At 43.1% G+C, this 17,135-nt stretch overlaps 1 protein-coding gene across 2 annotated transcripts; it reads left to right on the forward strand.

Annotated features, from left to right (window-relative positions):
* Positions 1-1,471: 1,471 nt before the first annotated feature.
* LOC118218353 (leucine-rich repeat transmembrane protein FLRT3-like) lies at positions 1,472-16,550 on the forward strand. 2 transcript variants are annotated; one of them, XM_035400951.1, is made up of 3 exons: positions 1,472-1,760; positions 9,757-10,672; positions 14,073-16,550. In XM_035400951.1, the coding sequence occupies exon 3, from the start codon at positions 14,120-14,122 to the stop codon at positions 16,067-16,069; it is 1,950 nt and encodes a 649-aa protein (XP_035256842.1). In that variant the 5' UTR covers positions 1,472-1,760; positions 9,757-10,672; positions 14,073-14,119; the 3' UTR covers positions 16,070-16,550. The 2 variants fall into 2 exon arrangements, with proteins under 2 accessions (XP_035256842.1, XP_035256852.1); XM_035400961.1 differs by having other exon boundaries at positions 9,757-10,352.
* The last annotated feature ends 585 nt before the right edge of the window (positions 16,551-17,135 follow it).

The raw sequence follows: 17,135 nt of genomic DNA on the forward strand, positions 1-17,135 counted from the left end.
GTCCTCCTGTGATATGAGCTAATGCGCAATCAAAGGAGCGGCCTTATCAATGGCGGCCTTATCTGCCGAGGAGACGCAGCCCTCTTTGAGGGAGCCAATCCTGTGAGGCAGGCCAGGCTGTGAAGTGGGCAGCCAGGAAGATTAATGGAATCAGGCTAATAAGCGGGAAATTAAAAAAAAAAAAGACTGGGGTGCTGAGTGGCGGACTAGCCAAAGGTTTTTCTTTTTCTTTTTTTTGAACAAATAGCATAATACCGGGCATAAGAACGTGAGCGAGGTGGAAATGATGGTGAGGACCCTGCCATCCCAGCCTTGTAGCGCAGAGAGACATTGACTCCTGCAACAGATTTTTTTTCCTAGGTTTCCCCTCCTTGGTTTTTGGGAGCAGTTCCAGTTTTTCCCAAGTGTGAACAGCAAGAGGCAAGTTAGGCTGAGCTTCGTAGTAGTTCCAAAGCTTTTTTTTTTTTTTTTGGTCAGGTCACCCTTTGGTAAAAAGGCATCACCAAATTACCACACACACACACACACACACACAAACACACACATTTTGGAACCACTGGTGAGGTATTCTGAAACACTAGGAAGCAACGAGAATGGGCCAAACTGACACTTCAGCTTTCATGGGAATATTTAATATGCAAGATCACAAATATGTTATGAGAATGTTCTTAACTGAATGTTGTGTGAGCTATCCAAAAACCCTCCTCTTCAAAGGGTTAACATTGTGTAGGACATGCAGACATTGGATAAACATACATTGGTTAAAAAAATAGAACAGAGGTAGGCGGGCGTTATGAATATACTACTAGGCAAATCGTTTGTTTATATATGGTATGTGGACTGAACAAAACCTAACCAGACATTTTTAGGAATTTAGAAATCCCGCATGGACAGATATTTTCGTATGGACCACCTAACATTGTGAAACTGAGAAGGACACAATTACTGTTTGAGGCAGGATCACTAAAACCTACAGTGTTCATGCTTCTGTGAGAGACTAAAACAAAAATGTTTTGAGTGATGGGCATAGTGGCTCACGTGTTAAAAACTAGACCATGCTACACAGATATGTCCCCCTCCTTGGCTCACACAATACAGTACTTATGTCACACAGAGGAGGATCTGTCTCTCTCTCTCTCTCTCTCTCTCTTTATCTCTCTCTTTATCTAATCTATCTCTCTCTTACAGTATTTTTTTTTCAGAAATTTACGAGGTGATATTGTATAACAAGCCTAAAAAGAAGCAGCCTGATTCCAGTCCTCGTTCGCTCTCTAATGCGCCCTCTAGTGCCCACAACCCGTTGTACACCGTCTCAACATCTTTTTGCTTTGAGTGAGTGGGAGGGAACTGAGAGAGAGAGAGAGAGAGAGAGGGAGAGAGAGAGAGAGAGAGAGAGAGAGAGCTCCTCCTCTGTATGACATCAGTGGTCTATTGAAGCCCAGCTAAAGGCAGATTCCACTTCACACTCGGAATGGGCTCCGTGGCAGGAACACACACACTGCTGCTACTGTTACACTATTAGTGCCGTGAAGGAAAAAAAAGAAAGAAAAAAATGCAAGCATCTTTTAGGCTGTCAATTGTGTATTTTTTTTTCCTTTGGAGTTGAAGGCTAAATAACATTTTTGAACAGCTGTGATTCCTCTTAAATTGGATTTGTTTTGTTTTTTTTTTCTTTCTTTTTCCTTTTTTTTTTCCTGGCATTAATTTTAAAAGATAAGGATTATTTTTTTTGTTAGCTGATTTCCCTCTTGATTCTGCAGGTAAGATTTGAGTTTCTGTGTTTCAAAAAGTGGGATGATTTTGCATTCTCCCCTTTCTTTGATTTCAGTGAAACTAATGTTTGGAGCATCTCTTTTTTTCTCTGGTTAAGTAATCTGGCATTTACCTGGACATTATAGCTGAAGACAGTGGTCACTACTGGCAGTGCATTTATAACGCAACAAATTAGTTCCAGGATATTTTTATTCAGTCAAAACACTGTTTAATCCCATGTGATGAAACTATAGATGCGTGATAACCCAGGAATTGATTATTGTTAAAGAAAATCAGTGCTGTGCTGTAAAGGAGCTGCATGTTTTCAACTTACATTCAACAATCCCTCTAAGGTTTATTCACTGGATTACAGTCCATTTTGTGAGAAAGCGTAAGTGGGATTCACTTGTCAGACATCTGTACATGATATTTTCATATGATTTTGGAAAACTGTCCTAGGAATGTGTTAAAATGAGAAAATTTGAACACAACAAAGTAGTATGGTTTTACTGGTTATATCTCCATCCGAAGGTACATCTACAAAGCGTCATCATACAGTCCGCACACTCTCCTGGTATACACATATGCAGTTGAGCACAAGATGTGCTTCGTCTCTGACACACACTGCTAAATTTCTGTCCTCTTCTCTCTTTCTGTCCTTACATATCTTTTTCTGTTTCTCTTTCTTTCTATCTGTTGTTCCTCCATCTCTCTCCCCCCTCTCCATCCCCTTCTTTCCCTCTCTTTTTCCCTTTCTCTCTCTGTGTGAAAAGTACTACTCTGCAGAAGTATAGCAACATGTATTCCTTCTTACAAATATTCAATAAGGAAACAAAGTGTAGAATATAGCCTGATCTAGCATAAAGATAAAGAAATGGCAGTGCTACTCTGAAACTACACATCTTCAGTACTTGCAATATGTGTCTCGGAAGGCTATGTAACGCAGGCACACCTCACGTCAGAGGCTGCTTTTGATTTTTGCTACTGGAGTCCTAAAAATTATATCCTTTGCGGTCATGTGCCATAGAACAACCGCGCACATTCGTGCATCTCAGCTGTGAACGATTTTATTAATTTTTCTAAATTATGTATTTATTTATTTATTTTTACCGGCTGTTAGCACTGTGCAAACGTGATTCTGCATCCGTGTGTCCCCTCTCCGCGGAGACTGTGCGCATTTACGGCTACCAGCATTGAAACGAGTGCATGCGTAGTCACAGACGCTTAACGAGAGACGAACAGCTGCAGGACTGGGGTCCTTTCATTATTGCGAACTCCCCCCCGACCGAAACAGCAGCACGATAGCATAAAACTAGAGGTAATGTCAGCCGTAATCACGGCAGCGGCAATGAAAGAGGCGGCCGTAGGAAAGGGAATAATGCTCGCAGTGTTATCGGAGGCTGGGGAAGTCAAACCGAGCTGTCCAAACGTCGCAGCTCCGAGCTGCTGTAAGCTTGCTGCACTGTTGTTCGCGACCGTGTTTTTGTGTCATCTTCACTAACTGCAGTCTAATGCTGACGATCTCGTAACTTCTTAACAAGCATCTAAACAGAAAGCTCATGTTGTCACATCTTCAATTATGATAGAACAGATTGATAGATAACTTCAGATAGGTAGATCGATTTTCCATCTCTATACTTTGTTGTCATTAAAGCAAATCTATTTTTTTATTAATGACATGTTGCTAATTGTTCATCTGTATTTACGTATGTTTGCGATAAACTCCTTTGAAATATGTATATATTTGAACAGATCCCTGTTGAGAAATGAAGTGTTCTGTAGGAAAGGGTTAACTTTTAAATATTAAGGAGGAGAACCACATATTGTATTTGAATGTAATGGGAAGGACGAAAACACAGGTTGATAGTTTCACAAATTAGCAGGCAATAAGGAATATAACCGATGTATTTGTGACAGATCCAGGAATACCCATTTTGACACGTCAAAAGCCTATATCCTTATAGGACAATCAAAGTCTATGAGAGTATTTATTTATTTTAAAGAATAATGCATCTTTTACAGCTCCTGAGGAGAAATATGTCTCTCTTTATATCAATAAAGCCACATGTTGAATTCTTTATGGTTATTGAACCATAAACATTGATCTGCATTGGATGAGGGAAATAAATATATAAATAAATAATATGTCAGAAATTATGGCTGCATTGCTCATAACCTGCCACAGTAAATTTATTTGAAACACCACAACCAATAAAAAAGCGAATTCCTTCGGTTTCAGTTCAGAAAGTGAATGCTTTTTTTTTTCTTTTTTTTTTTGAAGACAGATAAGAAGCTTGTTCTTTCTCTCAAGGTACCCCCCACCCCCCAAAAGTGACACATAGGTGATTGGATTTAAGCTAAGGTAAAAAAAAAATAAAATAAAATAAAATAAATAAAAAACATAAAGAAAAAAAAAAAGACCTTCCGTGAGTACTCTAGTTGGGCAGCGCCAGGGCTTGCTTCACTGCCCTCAGCAGGACGGCGGTCTGGTGATTAAAGGCCGGGGGGGGGGGGGTTGGGGTGGGGTGAGGTGGGGTGGGGGGTGGGGGGGGGCGTGTGCAGCCATGTGTACCGCCAAAACCCGCTGAAGCCGGGAGTCGGGCATCTCCCGGCTCTTACCACCCCCAAGCGGGGAACAACCGTCGTGGCTGTTGCCTGGCTCTCTAAGCAGCCTGATCCACGGGCTCTTCCCCCGACCTCTCTGTATACACCGTTTAAAAAATAAATTAAAAAATCAAGGTTGGTCTACTCGAAATAGCGATTAACCTGGCCTGACTTAAAGTCTTGAGTTAGGCAAACATTGGATCTTCAGTTCGTCATACTTCTTCATACAGTTCACAGAGAACGAGTATGGAGAAGTGAAGGTCCATTGCTCGTCTAACTCGAGATTTTAGGACAGCTAGTTTATTTGTTATTTTATGTAGCGCCACCTTGATTTGTTTTACAGACAGGGTAAACTTGGACTGCCAATCACATTTCATGAATTTGAAAGGACCCACCTTACAGTTTACATCCAAAAATACAGATGGCATTACAATTTGTCAACTGAATTCCAAATAGTTTACTGAAGTGGCAGAACTGAAATGAATTTGGCCCCAAAACCCTGCCACAAGATGGTTCCTGACATCCTTTGGTTCTAGCCAATGACTGAAGGGCCAATTCTGATTATGTGAGGGGAAAAGAAAAAAAAAAGAAAGAAAAGAAAACTTGCATTAGTGCAGGACCTTTGACTTCAATTACGTGTGTTTATTTTTCTCCATTCATTTAAACTCGACATTGAAAGGCCTATGCAGGTGCATGCACCCACATGCATAAATTCACAGAGGCTGCCTGTTCCAATCCCTCATAGTTTAACGACAGAAAAAAAGATTGTGTTCATCCAGGACTTAGAGAAGCTTTATTCATGGTTGGCTTGCTCCTTTTCTGGGCTCTGAATCTCATCATTTCCTTCACATTTCTGTCACAGTCAGGGACTTTTAGCAGTACTTACAAAAAAAAATCCCTGAATAAGAACAACAAACAACTTTAAGCAGGCCTCCCAAATACATCAATGGTTTAGGAGTCCAGTTTTTGTGTAGTTACATAGAACATATTGTATCCACTTTGGCTTTCTTTGTATTAAGTGGGGCTAAATGAGTTTGTTATAAAAGTAGCTGCTCACCACAACCTGGTATTAACAAGATTTAGCTGCTTTGGCTAAAAGCATCCGCCAAAAGACTAAATTGTAAGTTGCAGAAAAGTGCAGCAGTGAGCAGGTTGTTGGCCATCGTACAGTCATACACTCTTAGCAAAAGATGGGGTTTATTACAAAAAGAAAGAAAGACTTTGGAGAGGCACACATTATCACATTCCACACCTCAGAAAAGTGGTTGAACATTTTGCCAGATGAGAAAGTGCTAATACCAGTTATGAAAGCAGCACTTAGATTTATTTGAAAATTTTTTAAAAAAAATAAATAAATAAATAAAAAATTCCCCGCTAACCCCCTGGAAGCCCATTCTAAAGGGACTTCTGCCCGTCTGGTGTCGGACAATGGGCCCTGGGGGGCTCGGGCGAAATCCGATGATGGTGGAAAAAAAAAGCGGTGACCCGGCGAGGTAGAAAGACAGACTGCGCTCACCGTGAGGGCCAGCGGGTCTCGCCTGCCCGAAAGAAAGCCCTCCCACGCGGAGAGAAAGACCTCTTCCTCCCCCCGGTCTCCCTCCGCTCTTGGAAAAAGATCGCGGACAATAGCGTGTTACGCTCCGCGTGATGTCTGGGAGTTTTTTTTTTTTTTTACTTCTCTTTCTCTAATCTCCTCCTACTTTTTTTTTGTTAACCAACCATACAATAACTTGCCAAATAATTCCCTGCGATTCCCAGTTTTTTTCTGGAAACTTGCAATACAATACAATACAATAAATAAGTAATGGCGGTCGATCCACATCTGTTTCTTATAGCAGAAATTAGCTATCTTTTTTTTAAATGGATGGATGGATGGATGGATGGATGGATGTGGAAAAAAAGTGGAGCCCGGTCCCGTTTGAAAACAGGGAATTAATTAGAAACATTTACTGAGCAGATGGCCTGAGCCTTTAGGCCTTCCTTGTACAATGCCAATGGATTTAAGGGTTTCAGGGGGAGTAACTCTGTGCTTTGGATTTCATGTTTCGCTGGACTTGAAGTATAGGGCACAAGACAATTCGTGAGGGTGACGTGACATCCAGTTGGCCAAGTTCACTGCGAATGAATCCAGCACTCATCCAGTCTTTTGGCCTGTGTAAGGTGTAGATATCCCTCTTGCAGCAGTGAACAGTTTTACAGTTTTCCCTTTGACCATTTTTCTATCTGTCGTGCTATAAATACATGAAGACAAGCAAGGCAACAGATGCGTTAAGAAAGCATTATTGTGATTCTCAAAGCACAACACTTCACAACAATTGGCAAGATATTATATGATGCATCATATCATACAGTGTAATTCATTGTTGTAAAATATATTTACCATTATATTTTCTGAAAAGCCAACATTTGCAATAGAATATTATGTCTCCATAAAGGATACAGCCATGGTTGACCTTACAGACACACACTGACATGCACATTCTAAATCATGCAATCATTTATTTTATTTATTTTTTTCAAAATGATGCACCAAAAGTATTAAACTCACATTATCTTAACTTCTTTTACATTATTTCCCCACAACTAAATTGTTAACCTGACAGCAACACCAAATGCATATTCGCGTAGTGATGCAATTTGGCACAAAAAAATAAATAAAAAACATTCCCACACCATGTAATTTCTGAAATCTTTTAAACTGGCTGTGACTATATTATTAGCAGCAATAAAAGTAACAGCTGCCATTCAATTGGAATTATAGATGGAGGTGAGCACACAGAGAGAGCTATGCCCCTCCCCCTGTAGACCCACATGAATATAACCTTTTCCAAAGAGCAGTGATCCCATTTCTTTCCTTTCTGTCATTCGTTGATTAAATTTCGTATCTCATTTTGCACACTTTCATAGTATTTTCTTTTATAAATGCAGCTGAAAATGACTGGTTTTCAAGTGTGTCTCCCTGTGCCTCCTACGCATCTTCAGATAACATTTGGCTGGTCACATCTGTTGTTTTTCTTCAGACTCTAATCCTCAGATACAACATGAGAGACAGGACTGTATTTAGGTGACACAAACAGAGTGGGAGGGGTCATTAAACTTGCCTGGTAGGTACTCTATACAAGTTAGGAGGCCAAATTCCGAGTTCTGCCTTTACCAAGAGCGGTAACCATCCAGAGGAAACCTATTCCTCCAATAGCTTTGCTGTTTTTCTGCAGCTGAATTATGAAAAGAAGGCAGCACACTGCAGAAGGTCTCAGTGGGCCACATACTGTGATACCAGGACAATGGCAGAGACTCTTTTTATTCATAGCATGGAAGTATCATGGAACTTGCATGTGGACGATAGGCTGACCGGACATCCTCTTTTCTCTAGCATTTCTGTATTTTTGGAACCAAAAATACCTGTCCTGGCGAGGTTTCTAAATTCCAAAAAATGTTAGGCTTTACTCACTCTATCGACCATATATAAGCAATCAAATAGCTTAGTATTGTGTTCATAATGCCCACCAAACTCTATCCTCTTATTTAAAAAAATCCAATATACAGTCACTAGTATAGTGGAGGGAGACGAGGGTAGGTTCTGAGGGCAAGGCTGGAGATAAAAATTCACAAGGTAAAGGAGGATTCTGGGTAATCTGACTGGCAGCTGCTCAATGTTGATGAGAGTTTGACAATTGCCAGGTTCATATCCCATGTACATTTTTAACCAGAGCCCTTGTTAATAATCCATGAGCTTGTAGACAGCCCCTGGTCTTCCAAGGGCTGCACTGCGTCTCGCCCAGATAGTAGATCTTGAAATGAATCATTGTTCCTACTGGATTTACAGACTGTCAGAAACGGATAGAGGAATGGCTTTTGATGTGTTACCTAAATAAAGGTGAACGTGTAGAGTCTGTGTGAGGGTACACAGGTCTCTTTCAGGACACAAAGCAAGCTTTGGGGTGGGTCTGATAATGGTTTGATGGCAGTATCTGTTGCTACCTGAAATGGCATTCTGAGAATATTAACCCACCCCTGAACTGGTCGCTAAAACAACAGTTTATTATTATCGTTGTTATTAGTGGATTTAGAGCCAGTCAGAAGGAAACCATGAGGGCATTTACAATACAGAGAATCTCCAAGTTTTTTTTTCTTTTTTAAATAGGGGTTGTTCTGTCACAGATGCAAGGCTACTGCATGGCAAGACAGAAAATAAAAAAAATTGTATTTGCACTTCTTTTTAGTACCAAGCCTTTGAAGATAACCTAAACATCCCTGGGCTCAAACTGAAAGGAATTTATAATTGTCCCTTTCGACCGACATCAATTATTTTGTCCTCGCTCTGAGGCAAACTGGAGTTTCTTAATGGCCCTGTTTAATCCTGATAAAAACCCCTTTTTTTCTGGACACTCTGACCTGCACCAAAGCATAGCATCGTGCTAAATGGCAGCTCTGCAGACCTCAAGGGGAATAATAAGAGCGAGCATCACATGGGCATGTTCTCGGCTATTGCTGACAATGAGCCCAGCCCCTAAAGGCTAACAGATCCAAGTTGGGTTTTGTTTAATGCAGGATGCTGGGTAATTTATGCAGGGAAAAAAACAAGAAGCTATTGTCCCAGGGTTCACCATTCCCATTCTAGATTAAAATCGGTACTGGTGGTGGGGGGGGGGTTATAGGAGGCATAAGCGAAACAGGTGGTCACCCTGGGTGCTGTCCATCCAGAAGGGCCTCAATCGTGGGTCCACACACACACACACACCCTACCGGTTCTGCAATCTCGCCTCGGGTAGCAGAAACTCTAGAACCGTGCCCAGATGGAGGTGCAACCTTCCTGGTCAAAGCTCCTGTGCTGTTGAGAAGGCGTTCGCACAAGTGCAAGACACAGGGCGTTTTCCCAAGAGAAGTTTGCCTTTCCATCTGAAAACACGAACGCGCAGAGCGCCCTCAAAGTCAACATTCACTGTTTGTTTAATTTCACCCTTGAACCCTGCCAGTCATTGTAATTGCATACGTACAGCCATAAAAAAGCGTGCTCAGTTTTTAAATGTAATCAGCGTACCCAAATAATCACCATCGTCGCTTTTCTGGGGAGGTATTTTTGGAATCTGGATCTGTTTGTGTTAGAAGTGCACCCCTGAGTACCAGTGGATTAAAATAAGTCAATTGTTGAGTAATTTATGTAACAATTTTTAGAACTCATAATGATTTGGTTGTGCTGTGTTAGGCTTAAAAGGACACACCTATCTCAATCTCCTATTTACAGTTGGGATAGCATTTACATACTAATAAACTCTTGATTTATGTCCCATCAGCTGTGCTTGGTCATAAATGTTTCACGCATGGCTAATTCTAATTGCATCCGTATGAGATCCAGACTCGTAGCTAACCTCGTGTCACTCTTGTGAATTGTTCTTACAGAGATTAGCAGAAGGTCAGGAATTACAAGAGAACGCAAGAAAGCAAAGGGGGGAGCGACAGACCTTCGCTGGTGACCTTCAAGTCCAGGGGGATATATATATACATATATTTTTTATTCCCTCTTTGTTTTTTGGACATCGGCAAACGACATGGCTGGAGGAGTCCAACCGAGCCCCGGGGAGCTGGACCAATGACTCTTGGGACGTCCGTTTGGGAGTTAGCCACTGTTCCCGAGAGAGCGGCACTGGGGAAATGCCCACCGGGGTGGATTTTTTCGGCGCGCAGAGGGCTGGACCGGCCCGGCGGTAGAGCTCTAGCAGGGGAACCCGGCGGGGCGCGCGCCCGCCCTCACGGACATCACCGGGGCTTCTGGGAAGGCGAATGATCTCCCCGAGGAGACGCGAGAGCCGCCGTTCTCATCCCCTTCAAAGAGAGGAGCCTCCCAGGCGTACAAAGGGCTCTAATTTGTGTCGCGGCTGCTGGCCTTGACAACAAAGGGATCCTACGCGCGAGGGAGAGGAGGAGGAGGGGGGGGGGTCGGATTCATTATTCCCCCGAAAATCGCATTCCTGAGCAGGAGGAGTAGGAAGCTTAAGGTTTGTCTTCAAGCAGAGGCCCGTTTTTGGGGGGAAGGGTGGGCTTAGCTATCATGAGGAACCCTTTGTAAGGGATGAACGCTCAAGAGTGGGGGGGGGGGGAGCGGACAACGGCAGGAGGTCAGCAGTACAAACAAGGATCAGTTTGGCAAACACTGATTTGACAGGATATTACCAAAGAGAGCCCCAGCCCACACTGATACATTGATCAGCTCTTCCTGAAAGAAGAAAAGGGGTTGAAGCTCTACCTCATAAGCTCTGAATCAGCTTCCCATAGGTCTTCTGCACCACAGAAGGATTTGCCAGATATTTGTAATCAGGTAAGGCAAATATGGATGCCTTTTTTTCTCGTTTGCTGCTCGAGCGATTAAACGACGGTTTATGAGGAGGGGAGATGGGTCGAGGCAGTCATGCGTAAGTGGGGAAACACGGACTTGGCCCCAACAGCTGAAGAAGAACCTGCTTATAAATATTAATGGCCGGGGGGGGGGAGAGGCGAGTTTGAATAATAAATCTGCAGGGCAAATGCACAGTTTTAAGTTTTTATGGATTATATTCCACTTTGGGAAAATTTCACATCAATGATTTAACCTCAAGGCTTGGGTTACACCTTGTTTTCATTGCAGAAAGCTTCCTTGGTTTGGGCGGCGAACCTGCTATTAGAAGATAACGAGTCAGTCTCAGCATAAGTCCTGCCCTCTCGGTGGGTAGAGCTAGCCAATGGCTCTGAGACTGTTTTAAACCTATAGGGGCAAATTGCAGCCGTCGTCGTCAGCATAAGAATGCGAATGATTATTTTTGACTAATTTCTCCATGGAAAATACATTTTGAGTGGGGAATATTGGGGGAAGGGTAGAAGTAATTTCACGGAGGAGGACAGACTCACTGATACAAACTTGGCAGCTTGCCAGCTGCTGGAAATCATCTGTTGTTAAATTTTGCACAGACAGTTTTTTTTTTGTTTTGTTTATTTGTTAATACCCATATGCTCACTGCACCAAACTATGAAACATAAACAACAGTCATCGACATGAGTCACATCTTGTTGAATAATTTCTTATCTCTCTTAAAAGCTGATTGCTGCTCTGAAAGTTCTTAATTTGCTCATTTCCTGTTTATGTGTAAAGCTTCCCCTGTTCATTCTTCGCCAACAGTTCATTTAAATTTTTTGTATTTTTGCTATTTGAAATAGAAATAGAATTATGAATTAACTAGAATTAACTAGTTTAATAAAAAAGAACAGGATTTCTTTTGGCATGAATTTGCCCAAATTTATGCATCTAACTGGTGGGCGGGGAGGGGGGGGGATATGTCTCAGACAGTAAATGTATAGATTATTAAAACCTTTCGGCCCTTTGAAGACCTGGGACTTGATGTGATACTAATCACTCTTAGCCTTGCCGTGTGCCTAATGAAAGTTTAAGAGTAGCTCTAGGAATCAGTGTCATCAAAAATAAGCTTCTTAATTATCCAGACATTAAGGAAAATAACAAAGGTTCATTAATTCCACCCCAATAATAATGATTTTATGAATGTTTCATAATGCTTTTAAACTACATATCCAGTCATGAGATGCATTGTGCTCACAGCATCAAATCCAGATTCATAAAACAGTAATCCATCTAGATGCAAATGAATTATTGATTTCATTAGTCACATGTATTACCCTTGTGCTTAGTTCAAAAAAGCATATGCATATTGATAACATTAATTAAAAAAAAAAAAAACGTGACTATGTTCCCTGTGGACATTTGACTATATATGGCAGAATATGTTCTGCCCCTCCATTCTCTTGATGTACGAAACATAAATGGAACGACATCATACGGTCATGTGACCCGCAGACCCCGAGTTCAGTTAGTCTGGCGCCATATCTGTTGGGTTTACACGCGGAAGCTACTTTATGCACTGTAGTGAAGGGGATGTTTCCGAACATGCTAGCAAGGCCTCACAGTGCAATTCAGTACAAGCAATCTAAGCTTGTAGCATGGGATGCATATTCGGCTGGCCTTTAATGTGCAGCTATGATGATATGTCAGTATCCCCCCCCCCCCTTCCCCTCACTGTTTGAAACCTATCTGGAGGGGGGTGACTTTTATTCTCTCCTCCTCCAATGTGTGTGGAGGATGTGAAAAGACGATTTAAATAAGACAAGCAATAAACTCCAGTGGCACCGAAACATCTGAGAGGCCTGACTGGAAAAGATGAATGCCGGAACTTAAGGGGGAAATCTTCTCGATGCTTTGCGGCATCATTTGCGGAGAGAAGCGGCAATATAGCTTCCCTCTCCCCGGGTAGAGGTCATGTTCTCTGCGGTAACGTGAATGATAACAGTTCATAACTTTTCCCTCCCTGAATAATGCATCGCCCGCCGTGATTTTTAGACTCCACGAAAAGGCATTTCATTCCCTTCTCGCATAGATAATGCATTAGGAAAATTTGTTTGCCATGTTTAAAACATATTTTGCAAAAGCAGCAGACCTGTTTCAGTCATTGTTCCCCAGATTAAAATATATGATTTATCAGATGTATAAAGACTAATAAACAAAATAAAGACATCCCATGATAGGCATTTTAAGGATCTAGTTATGACTTTCTGTGTTGTCTCAATAACTTGCGCTGTATACTGCATCAATTTTATTTGATTCAAACTTTATTTTATATTTTCTGTTCCTGAAAGTTGAAAGTGAAACCAGTTTTAAACACAGCTGAAACACATTAAATGAGACAGACTCAAACAAATAACCCTCCCAACGAAAATCTGTAAAAAGAGCATCCTGCCACCATCACATTAAATGCAACCAGCCAAAATACATTAAATACCAGTACTGGCATGAAATTAATTAACTGTGCTCAGATTTAAAAAAAAAAAAAAGAAAACTAGATGTAATTGCAAAAGTTAATCATTTAATAGTGTATGAGGTATTGCTTCTGCTTCTTCATAAACTTGCTTCTTACATTATAACTATGGTAATATATGTGAACATAATGTTGGGGGGGTGGTGGTTGGGGGTGCAGAGATAAATCATAATAACAACACTAATTATTATTATTATTATTAGTAGTAGTAGTATTATTATTCCCCTAGTATTAGTAGCAGCAGCTGTGGCAGCAGTACCAAAAGCAGTTGTAGTGCCAACAGTAGCAGCTGGTCTAATGTTCATATTTTCATAAAAGCAAAACCCCATCAAGTCATTTATGCAAGCCGCATATCTTCCTTTGTCATTAATAAATGGGCTTTGGGGCAGGCACTGATTTGATTGCAGGGTCACTTAAGGAGAGAAAATGAATAATCTCACATTCATCATTGTAGCATACCGCTGCATTATTCCAATGCATTACTGTATATACCCTGTTGTGCAAAGTGAATTTATGGGATATGTTTAAATGTGCCAGACAGTGTTTAGTGCGGGAGTGGTCCAGAATAAAAATGCTCTGTAAATTACTCCTCAATCATGCTGTTTTTTCTTTAAAGGAAACCAGGGTCCCCTGAGAATGCATGATATTTTCTAACAAGAACACTTTACGGAGGGAGAAGGGAGCTACAGAAGCGTATGCTAATGTTTTCCAAGAAGAACAGACTCATCCCCCACCCCTCCTTTTTGAATACTTAAGTTATTTTGAAATATAATGCGTGCCATGCAGAAGGAAAAAAAATGAATCTGGCATGAATGAATCCCATTGTATATTAATCGTTTTCCTTATTTGTCCTTCTTCTAGGGTGCTCACTCTGCTTCCACTCCGTAAGGAGGTATAAAGAATTCGGGATGACCTGGAAGCACAGCTCCTGCGTCCTCTTCCTCAGCAGGGTGGGGGTAATCCTGGGCCTGCTGATCCCAGCGGCGAGGGCAACATCCTGCCCCTCGTCGTGCCGCTGTGACGGGACGTTCATCTACTGCAACGATCGAGGCCTTACCTCCATCCCCCTGGGGATCCCCGAGGACGCCACCATCCTGTACCTGCAGAACAACCGCATCAACAGCGCAGGGATCCCCGCAGAGCTTCGCAGGCTCGTCCAGGTGGAGAAGATTTACCTGTACTGCAACAACCTGGAGGAGTTCCCCACCAACCTGCCCAGGAACGTCAAGGAGCTGCACCTGCAGGAGAACAACGTCCGGACTATCACTCACTCCTCGATGGGCCAGATCCCCTTCATTGAGGAGCTGCACCTGGACGACAACTCAGTCTCGGCCGTCAGCATCGAGGAAGGGGCGTTCCGGGACAGCAACCACCTCCGGCTGCTCTTCCTGTCCCGGAACCACCTGAGTTCCATCCCCCTGGGCCTGCCCACGACCATCGAGGAGCTGCGATTCGACGACAACCGCATCTCCTCCATCTCCGAGGAGGCCCTGCAGGACCTCATAAACCTCAAGCGGCTGGTGCTGGATGGCAACCTGCTCAACAACAAGCGGATCGGGGAGATGGCCTTCATCAACCTGATCAACTTGACGGAGCTCTCGCTGGTGCGCAACTCCCTCACCTCCCCGCCCGCTAACCTGCCCGGTACCAGCCTGGAGAAGCTCCAGCTGCAGGACAACCACATCAACCGGGTCCCGCCGGGGGCCTTCGCCTTCCTGCGCCAGCTCTACCGGCTGGACCTTTCCGGAAACAACCTGAGCAGCCTCCCCCTGGGTGTCTTCGACGACCTGGACAACCTCACCCACCTGCTCCTGCGAAACAACCCCTGGTACTGCGACTGCGGGATGAAGTGGGTGCGGGACTGGCTGCGCTCCCTGCCGTCCAAGGTCAACGTGCGGGGCCTAATGTGCCAGGGCCCCGACAAGGTCAAGGGCATGGCCATCAAGGACCTGGCCACGGACCTCTTCAACTGTGCGGCGGCCGACATCCCCCCGACCTATGAGACCGGTACTGTTTCGAATAACCTGCCCCCTTCCAGAGGACAGTGGCCTGTGTTTGTCACCAAAAGACCGGTAGTCAAGGGGCCGGACTTAAGTAAACATTACCGCGGCCCTACGCCGTCGGGGAAGAAGATCACCAACATCGTCGTGAGGTCCGCCGGAGCGGAGACCGTGCACATTTCCTGGGAGGTGGCCCAGCCGATGACCGCACTGAGGCTGAGCTGGCTCAGGATGGGTCACAGCTCCTCGTTTGGGTCCATCACGGAGACCATCGTCCAGGGCGAGAAGACCGATTACCTGCTGACCGCCCTCGAGCCGGACTCCTCTTACCGGATATGCATGGTTCCTATGGAAACCAGCAACGTTTACCTTTCCGACGAAGCGCCCGTCTGCATAGAAACGGAAACCGGATCCCTGAGGGCCTACAAGCCCACCACGACCCTCAACCGGGAGCAGGAGAAGGAGCCTTACAAAAATTCCAACCTGCCGCTGGCGCCGATTATTGGCGGAGCCGTGGCGTTTCTGGCGATCATCGTCCTGGCGCTGGTGTGCTGGTACGTTCACAGGAACGGCTCCCTCTTTTCCAGGAACTGCACCTACAACAAAGGCCGCCGGAGAAAAGACGACTACGCGGAGGCGGGAACCAAGAAGGACAACTCCATCTTGGAAATCCGAGAGACGTCATTTCAAATGATACCGATAAACCATGGGATTGTTTCCAAGGAAGAGTTTATAATACACACAATTTTCCCGCCGAACGGCTTGAGCCTGTACAAGAGCCCGCACAGTGACAACAACAGTTGCAACAGAAGTTACAGAGACAGTGGAATACCAGATTCAGATTACTCCCATTCATGATAATGAATACGGATCTGAGACTTCTTACTGCAAAACAGGCGACTCGGAAACCGGTGGGTCTTCGGCAAAACACTGGATTCGAAAAAGACTGGAGTCGCAATGTTCTGTACATTTTCCATATTTATATTTATGGACTTTTTACTGAGGAAGAAAGGTTTAGATTGCAGGTAACTACCTTGCAGTCAGTGTATATTGCCACTAACTGCGATTCTATATTTTAGAAATTTGTAGTAATTTGCACTGTATTTTCCTTGCTCGAGATTTCTGACAAATTCAAGGTGTTCTACTGAAAAAAATGACTTGTCAACTGTGAAAGTGGGTTTTTATTATCGTTGTTGAACAATCAGACTTCTTGAAATTAGAAGTGAAGGGGGGAAAAAAAAACTCATCTAAGCACAGGTAATTTTCCCTTGTGGATAGCAGAAAAAATTTCAAATGTAACAAAATCAGGTTAAATCTTCAAAAGCATGAAAATAAAATTAAAAAAAAAAACATGGCCACAGTCATTTCATGTTCCTAATGACAAGCAGACGGCAAATATTTGGCTCTCCCTAAAAGTTTGGGCTTTCTAAGGAATCCTGAGTTACAAGTACATTTCTGAGATTGTTTCAGCTTCGTTTCCGCATTTCATCGGCAGAGATAGATCCGCCGTTGAGTAGTCATCGCTTTTTGAGGAGCAAAGATGCTGCACAGTAGGAAGCAAAAAAGATTAAGGAGCAAGACCACGTTCATGCGCCACAGTGAACTTCATACTACAGCACAGGGCCAATAAGCACACAGACCATTGTAAGGCAATGCTATTCTTAAAGGGGAATGGGCGAGCTGACACCGAAGATTAACTAATTGTAACGTAGATTTAAAGTGAAACTGCAATGCAGCACCATTCAGACCAGTGTATCATATGTAACTGTAAACACTGCCCTTTAAGAGTACACACACACAACGGTGTACTGAGGCAGAAAAAAAAAAATAAAAAAAATAAATAATGGTAGAAAATTGTAATTAGTACTTTTCTGGATACAGTGTCAGCTGTTTCATTTCTTTTTGAATTTACTCTTTTTTTCTT

This window comes from Anguilla anguilla, chromosome 2 (assembly GCF_013347855.1).
Source record: "Anguilla anguilla isolate fAngAng1 chromosome 2, fAngAng1.pri, whole genome shotgun sequence".
NCBI classification, from domain to species: domain Eukaryota; kingdom Metazoa; phylum Chordata; class Actinopteri; order Anguilliformes; family Anguillidae; genus Anguilla; species Anguilla anguilla.

What these genes read in the sequence shown, in the direction of transcription:
- LOC118218353 (XM_035400951.1), top strand. Translation starts at nt 14,120, where the DNA reads ATGACCTGGAAGCACAGCTCCTGCGTCCTCTTCCTCAGCAGGGTGGGG.